Raw genomic sequence first — 8,918 nt, forward strand, 5'->3', positions numbered from 1 at the left:
TTTTCATTTACTGGTTGTGACTGCCAAGATCACTGGCATTTAAATATATTTGTATGACAGCAGTTTTAAGAAAAAAAAACTAATTTCTGTAGCACTCCTCCTGCTGACTTGGTGAATATGAAATATGCAGCATTTCATATTAAACTGGTTGAAACAAATACAATTTTTTTTTTTTTTTAAAAGCATTGATCAGAATAAAGAATCTATTGACAGAATCCCTTATTTTACATTGATGTGTATCATGTCTTGTGTTTTTCAGCTTTCCATCTAGATAAAAGAAATTCTCCTCCAAATAGCTTGACCCCCTGTTTAAAAATACGTAATATGTTTGATCCAATCATGTAAGTATATTCAATTCTAAAATAGAACTTTAAAAGAAAACCTAGTGCTTTGCTAGAAAAATGTGCTAAACATGCTGTATACAAATGTTTTCACAGTTAAAATTCTCTGTAGTGCTCAAGTTGAATGCATTAATATGTTGATGGTAATTTTGTTACAGAGAAATTGGTGATCATTGGCATTTGGCAATTCAAGAAGCAATTTTGGAAAAATGTAGCGATAATGAAGGGATAGTTCACATTGCGGTAGATAAAAACTCCAGAGAGGTAACTGCCTGTCTTTACCTTTTTTTAACATACCGCTCTTGTATTCTTCTCGGCAAGTATTGATTTTTATTTTTATTTTCCAGGGATGTGTTTATGTTAAATGCTTATCCCCAGACTATGCAGGGAAAGCTTTCAAGGCACTACATGGATCCTGGTTTGATGGTAAGCAGCTCTTTTATTTTAAAAGCTACCTGTGTGGATCTGTTGGAGCTCCGCTGCAGCCCCTGACTAGAAACCAATGTTACCCAACTTGTAGAACTTGTGGGGGCCTGCTAACCTAAATTAACCACTTGCTTACTGGGCACTTAAACACCCTTCCTGACCAGACCAATTTTCAGCTTTCGGTGCTCACACTTTGAATGACAATTACTCAGTCATGCAACACTGTACCCAAATGAATTTTGAGTCCTTTTTTTCCCACAAATAGAGCTTTCTTTTGGTGGTATTTGATCACCTCTGGGGTTTTTATTTTTTGCGCTATAAATGAAAAAAGACCGAAAATTTTGAAAAAAAACGCATATTTCTTTGTTTCTATGACAGAATTATGCAAATTATTAATTTTTCTTCATACATTTTGGCCACAATTTATACTGCTACATATCTTTGGTAAAAATAACCCAAATTAGTGGATATTATTTGGTCTTTGTGAAAGTTATAGAGTCTACAAGCTGTGGTGCGAATCGCACAAAATTGATCACATCTGATGTACTGGTGGCCTATCTCGCTTCTTGTGACCCGAACAAGTCAGGAAAGTACAAATACCCCCCAAATGACCCCTTTTTGGAAAGTAGACATTCCAAGGTATTTAGTAAGAGGCATGGTGATCTTTTTGATGTTGTCATTTTTTTCCCACAATTCTTTGCAAAATGAAGATTTTTCATTTTCTTTATTTTTCTCCACAAAATTGTCATTGTAATAGGTTATTTCTCTCACGTGGCATGTGTATACCACAAATGACGCCCCCCAAAAAATTCTGCTACTCCTCCTGAGTATTACAATACCACATGTGTGTGACTTTTTCACAGCCTGGCCACATAGAGAGGCCCAACATGCAGGGAGCGCCATCACGTGTTCTAGAAGCATAAATTACACATCTAACTTGTTGACTACTTATTACACTTTTGAAATACCAGGACAATGACACGTGACACTGATGACAGATGGCACTGATACGTGGCAATGATGACACTTATACGTGGCACTGATGACACGTGGCACTGATGACAGATGACACTAATACGTGGCACTGATGACACGTGGCACTAATACGTGGCACTGATGACACGTGGCACTAATACGTGGCACTGATGACACGTGGCACTAATACGTGGCACCAATGACGCGTGACACTGACAGATGGCACTGATAAGTGGCATTGATGACACGTGACACTGACAACAGATGGCACGTGACACTGACAGGTGGCACTGATGACAAATGGCACTGATACGTGGCACTGATGACAGATGGCACTAATACGTGGCACTGATGACAGATGGCACTATGTGGCACTAATAACACGTGGCACTGATGACAGATGCCACTTATACGTGGCACTGATGACAGATGGCACTGGGGACAAATGGCACTGACAACAGGTGGCACTGGGGACAGATGGCACTGACAACAGGTGGCACTGACAACAGGTGGCACTGGGGACAGATGGCACTGGGGACAGATGGCACTGACAACAGGTGGCACTGGGGACAGATGGCACTGACAACAGGTGGCACTGGGGACAGATGGCACTGACAACAGGTGGCACTGGGGACAGATGGCACTGACAACAGGTGGCACTGGGGACAGATGGCACTGACAACAGGTGGCACTGGGGTGGGGTGGATTGCACTGGGGTGGATTGCACTGGGGTGGATTGCACTGGGGTGGATTGCACTGGGGTGGATTGCACTGGGGTGGATTGCACTGGGGTGGATTGCACTGGGGTGGATTGCACTGGGGTGGATTGCACTGGGGTGGATTGCACTGGGGTGGATTGCACTGGGGTGGATTGCACTGGGGTGGATTGCACTGGGGTGGATTGCACTGGGGTGGATTGCACTGGGGTGGATTGCACTGGGGTGGATTGCACTGGGGTGGATTGCACTGGGGTGGATTGCACTGGGGTGGATTGCACTGGGGTGGATTGCACTGGGGCGGATTGCACTGGGGCGGATTGCACTGGGGCGGATTGCACTGGGGCGGATTGCACTGGGGCGGATTGCACTGGGGCGGATTGCACTGGGGCGGATTGCACTGGGGCGGATTGCACTGGGGCGGATTGCACTGGGGCGGATTGCACTGGGGCGGATTGCACTGGGGCGGATTGCACTGGGGCGGATTGCACTGGGGCGGATTGCACTGGGGCGGATTGCACTGGGGCGGATTGCACTGGGGCGGATGGTACTGGGGCGGATGGCACTGGGTCAGGATGGCACTGGGGGGGGGGGCTCTGGGGGAGGATGGCACTTTTTTTTTAAACTTTTTTTTTTTTCTTTTTTACACTGACGGCTGCTGCAGCCGTTCTTCTCTCCCCTCTCACACGCTGTCTGTGTGAGGAGGGAGAGCGGCGCTGAGAGATGATCTCATATGTTTACATATGAGATCATCTCCCATTGGACACGCCGATCACGCTGTAAACGGCCGCTGTGATTGGCCGTTTACAGCGATCTGTGTTTGCCTGTCCCCGGGGGACACGGCAAACACAGAACTTCCGCGATGCGCGCCCGCAGCGGCGCGCATTGCAGAAGTAAACACCAGGCCGTCCAGGGACGGCCAGGCGAGGGAAGCCGCCCGCCCTAAGGCCGTCATTCGGCTATAGGGCGGGCGGGAAGCGGTTAATAGGGTTACATTGCAGTAAAGCTGTGATCTGAAGGCTTAAAGCAGAACTAAACATGCCCCCTGCTAATCCACGCTGTCATTGGCTACAGCAGGATTTTGTGTGTGTGTTTATGTACACACACACACACACACACACACACACACACACACACACACACCACACACACCACACACACCACACACACCACACACACCACACACACACCACACACACCACACACACACCACACACACCACACACACACCACACACACCACACACACCACACACACCACACACACCACACACACCACACACACACCACACACACACCACACACACACACACACACCACACACACACACACACACACACACACACACACACACACACACACACACATATACACACACACATACACACACACACACATATACACACACATATATATATACACACATATATATATACACACATATATATATACACACATATACACATATATATACATATATAAATACACACACATACATATATAAATACATTTTCTTAATCATCCATTTGTAGGCTCTAACTTTCACACAAACCAAATATACACTTACTGGGATTTTTTTTTTTTTTACCAAAGAGTAACAGACTGCATTTTGCCCTGAACTCTTGAAGAAATTTAGATTTGTTTTGGAATGTTTTATTGTTAGAACAGTGAAATTGTATTTTATTTTTTTTTCTGTTTTTAATAAGTGGTTATATATAAGAGCTTTGTGTGGAAATGTATTTTATTTTTTATATATATAATGTGCGTACAGTGTGTTGCACGACCAAGCACTTGCCAGTTATAGTGTAGTGCTGAATAGCAAAAAATGCTTTGGTCAGGAGGTCAAGTGCTTAAAGTGGAAGTTCGTCAAACACTATACTTATATCTACTCCCACCCTCTTAAGTCTATTCTGTCTACCGTGTGGCAGGAAAAATCCGTATATGTATTCTGAGGGTGCTTTAGTCTGGTCATATGATTGGGTCCCAGCGCTGGCTTAGTATAGAGGGGGACCGCCAACAATGGATGCCCCATAGTAAGCCTATGGATGATGTCATTCCCCAGGCTCTGCAGCTAGTGATGGTGATCTCTCCTGTTTAGCTGGGAAGATACTATAATCATCACCATGCAAGTTGAAGTTTAGAGGCCAAGATGGCAGCTTCCTTGGCTGTAAAAGATAGGGTTTAGTTCTACTTTAATACCTTATTGCAGAGTGTCACATTGATGCAGAGCTTTTCAAAGAAAGGTGTGTTTGGGTGTTGATGCTGAGTGATGTGACCCTGTTTTGACAGTCGTGTGATATGCCAAGGAGCTATTGGATGAAGTGTTGCTGTGTTCAGTTTTGGCCACCTTGAACACAGATTTTTTCTTTTTGTTTTCTTTCATGCCATATATTCTAAGCAAACCCATACTGGTAGTAATTTGCTGTCTGCTATTGCTGTCGAAACCTTAATGTTAGTTGCTCTTCCACCACTGCGATTTGTGTCATGGGGACACCAACTACATGCAATATGCAGTGAGGCGTTCCACAGCAGTACAGGAGGCTTTCAATCTGCTTCTGAGACAAAATCTAATCTGCCCTGAGTGCTTCTCAGCCATTCAGGAGTCACTGTATTTTTATCGATGCATATAAGGCTTCCTCTGGCTGAGGTAGAGTTTGTGACTTAATTTGCCTGCCTCTTTCAGCCATTCAGAGGAAGCCTTGTATTCATTGATACAAAAAAATTTCATGTTTGTATTGCTCTCTCGGTCTTCATTATTAGTAAGATTCACCCTCCCCTTTTTTTTGGGGGGGGGGGGAGCCTGGTGACAGTTATCACGAAAAGTGAAAACGCCTTACTTTTGGTTATTTAAAAAAAAAGATGAAAAGAAGAATTGCGAAGTCTTCCAATGGTGATACTAATTCTGGTGACTACCAGGTATTTCTATCATGTTAAAGAGACTTTTGCTCAATTACTAGCTCACCAAAGTTAAACGAATGGTGTGTATATGTGTGTGTGTGTGTGTGTGTGTGTATATGTAATTTTTTTAATGTAAAAAAAAATTATACCTTTTTCACATTTGTGACAACACTGAAGAAATGACACTTTACCATAATGTTTAAAGCAATGAGTGTGTAACAGTGTAATTTCTTCAGTGTCGTATGAAAGGGTAGATTTACAAAAATGTGAGGGGTGTACTCTTGTGAGATTGTATGTGTATATATAATATTCACACACGGATCACACACTTGGGGTATGTGTTTTATATATATATATATATATATATATATTTTTTTTTTTGGGTTTAGGAATTGGGTACATCAGTTTGTGCAGGAGAGCCGACCTGCCGCAGTAATTGTACGTGAGCTGGTCAGCAAGTGGTTAAAAAAAAATAATTGGGATTCACACACTTTTGGGTACATTCACACTAAACATTGCATGAGGGAACATGTTACCCCACATCCTATTAGCGGGCAAAGTGAATGTTATGAGACCACGGCTCCACAATTGCTGACCTCTCCTTTTGAAAATTTTAGTTTGGGTTGTAGTTTTGAGGCTTTGTGACTCTAGATGCCTTGGGGAAAAAAAAATGTGTGCACTAGAAACTGCATTCAGATACCACAAACATGAAAATAAATGGCAAATAAGAGAAAAAGCCAACAGCGCCTTTTTTTTTTTTTTTTGATTTGATATTAATAGCATGCAGCTTTGATGTGAGCTGGAGTTAAAGTGCCTGAAACTGGTGGAATCTTTACTCTGCCCCTCCAGCACTCACTGGTGCACTGTGTTGTGCAGCAGGTGGGAGCGGCTGACTGTCTCCCAGCGTTGTGCTGAGAGACTGAGCCAGCTGCCAGTCAGGCATCTGGTTGGAACCCGACATTAAAGTTTGGATCCCTCCAGAGTCTGGACTGGCTGATGTCAGCCAACATCCAATTTTAGCCCTCTGTCAGCTAAATATGGGTTACAGTAGTGCAGAAATAAGTGCACTTTTACTTCAGCCCAGAACAAAAATAACGCTGAGACTGTACATTTACAGTAACCATGCTAACGGGCAGGGAGAAGAGAAAACTGCTTGCTTCGGTTATAAAGCTTACCTGTCTAGTTATTATTATACAGGATTTATATAGCGCCGACACTTTCCCCAGCGCTTTACAACATTAGGGTAGACATTACAATACAATTCAAGATGGGGAATCAGAGGGTCCTGCTCGTTAGCGCTTAGTTTGACTTTATGCAAACATGACCCCCACCCCTTTTCTAGCACACAACTCAGATGTATATTGGCTCATGGAATGCCCATAGACATCTGTAACTTACGAGCTGGCAAGTAGCTCAAATCTTGCGAGAAGACACTTTTTGACAGTGCAGGATTGCGTTCTTGTGAGATTCTGGTCATCCTTGCCTAGGCTTTGTGGCAAAGCAAGTAGGTTATATAGTCCTTCCCCTGCTATATTGATATATGTAGTAGTAGTTATTTTCTTAAGGGTGTGTTTTTGACCCAGTTGGGGGGTGGGGTCGGGGCTTGGAGTGGGCAACTTGAATAAGCTGGACTTGCCAATGAGGTTCCATTTTTGCAATCTACGAATTCCAAAATTCCTTTTTCTAATCTTTTTTATTTTTATTCTTCCACAGGAAAGTTGGTCACTGTAAAATACCTGCGATTAGACCGATATCACCATCGATTTCCACAGTCTATTACGTGCAACACTCCTCTGAAGCCATTAAACAAACACATGAACTCTATGTCACAGTTAAATCTTCGGACTGGCACAATAAATTCTCAGTCATTATGAAGAACATTTAACGTCATTGACTGTTATGTGCAGCAGGGGTGGGGGTCCTGACTTGCATCGGTCTTCCTTTTTTTTTTTTTTCCTCTCTTCATTCCCCCTTCAATCTTCATCAGTATATCACACTTCCAGCAAAAGTTCAAGTTTGTTTGAAAGAGTATGCATCCAAAGGACAATACAGGTGGACAAAAAGTGTTAACAGTGGTGTACAATGTCTTTATAGATTTTTTTAAAAAAAAAACCTTTTCAAATGTTCATACATTGTGAACTAGATGACTGTTTTCTTTAAAATGAAAAGCGGATAATTTATTGAATTCCTATGGGATCCTGCACACTATTTTTGTCATATATAAATATACCCTAATATAATTGTACATTTGAGGCTGACTTCTGCTGCTGTAGATAGTGATTTTGTTACAGCTGAAGTGCAGGGGCTATCTGGCTTTTTCATGAGGCAGGAAATGGACAATATACTGGTCTTTTTTGTATTTAAATGTAAGTAATGATGGTGGCGGCAAGTCTTGTGCAAATGTCTGCTTCAAAGCAGTAAATAAGCTTCCTATTTTATTCATAATGTTATTTTATATAATAAATTGGCTGCACCATCTCATTAAGGTCAAATGGCCAATTACCTTTAAAAGTATTAGATAAAAGTTTAAATATCTTTTATAGGTTTTATATAAAATGTCTGACTTGGTTTCTTGTGACGTCTGATACCAATTGTAAAGATTCAAATTATTGTGAGCAATAAATAAGCAATTGGCAGATGCTGGACAGTGTAATTGGTGAACTGATGTATTTATTAAATATGCCTGTGACACAGTATGGCTGGTCCTCCAGTAGTAGGTTAGAAAAGTCACTGCCCTCATGTGTGCTGCCACAATGGGCTACATAACACCTAAGCTTGTATACATGCAGAAATGGAAGTTGCTTGTGTTCCTTTACAATTTTTTATTTATTTTCTTTTTTTACTTCAAGGAGCAGTAAGTGTACTTCTGCATATTGTACATGAGTTATGTTTTGTGTATATATAACGTTTTTGTTTATCGTGACAAAGGTCTGTCATTCTAGTTTTGTAATAGTTCTGCTGCAAGAGCTTGCATAGTAATGCTTAGTCTCAAGCCACTTTCATACTATATTACAATTAAATAATTATTACTGCTTTCATAGCAGTTGCCTTAAAGTTGAAGTGTCAGCTTGTTTTGTATAAAGAGTAACAGCATTATCGTATGTCTTTTATTTAGGAGATCTTGCATTTATATATACGAGAGAAAAAAATAGCTTGGAGCAGTTCAAAAGCAATAGCTTGGATTTTGAAGAGGGCTAGTTACACTGTGTGTGACAGTTACACTCTCAAATCCTACTGCTGTAACCATAATGTAAACTATTACACGCTTGGCCTGTGCAGAGATTTTCCATCTCTAGGACAGCAATCTAACCACCAGCAGACTGAAAGTGTCACAGGGGGCAGGTTAACTGAGCATTTGCCCCTTTACACGCACAGTGGCCATGTGGTTTACACACCATGTGTTTTAGTGGAAACGTTCACAGCAGCCACTGTTGCAATTTTGACCTTTTTTGAAAGAGAATGTCGCTTGCTACCATTCCAAACAGGAGTGCAACAGTTTACACACTAGGTTAGCTCTTTACATATCCAAAATTCTTTAAAAATCATTAAACTGAAATCTCTGT

The 8,918-nt window shown here is 41.9% G+C and overlaps 1 protein-coding gene across 1 annotated transcript in view; it reads left to right on the forward strand.

Moving 5' to 3' along the window:
* Window positions 1–8,409, forward strand: part of LEMD3 (LEM domain containing 3) — an 89,027-nt gene extending 80,618 nt beyond the window's left edge. The window contains exons 10-13 of the mRNA XM_077469890.1: window positions 260–341; window positions 500–605; window positions 689–767; window positions 7,069–8,409. Coding sequence (XP_077326016.1) covers window positions 260–341; window positions 500–605; window positions 689–767; window positions 7,069–7,229 — 428 coding nt within the window. The 3' untranslated portion in view covers window positions 7,230–8,409. The remainder of the gene's footprint in view (window positions 1–259; window positions 342–499; window positions 606–688; window positions 768–7,068) is intronic.
* Window positions 8,410–8,918: the final 509 nt, after the last annotated feature.

Source organism: Lithobates pipiens, unplaced genomic scaffold (assembly GCF_037356315.1).
Source record: "Lithobates pipiens isolate NorthernLeopardFrog02 unplaced genomic scaffold, aLitPip1_a1.2 Scaffold_8, whole genome shotgun sequence".
Taxonomy (NCBI): domain Eukaryota; kingdom Metazoa; phylum Chordata; class Amphibia; order Anura; family Ranidae; genus Lithobates; species Lithobates pipiens.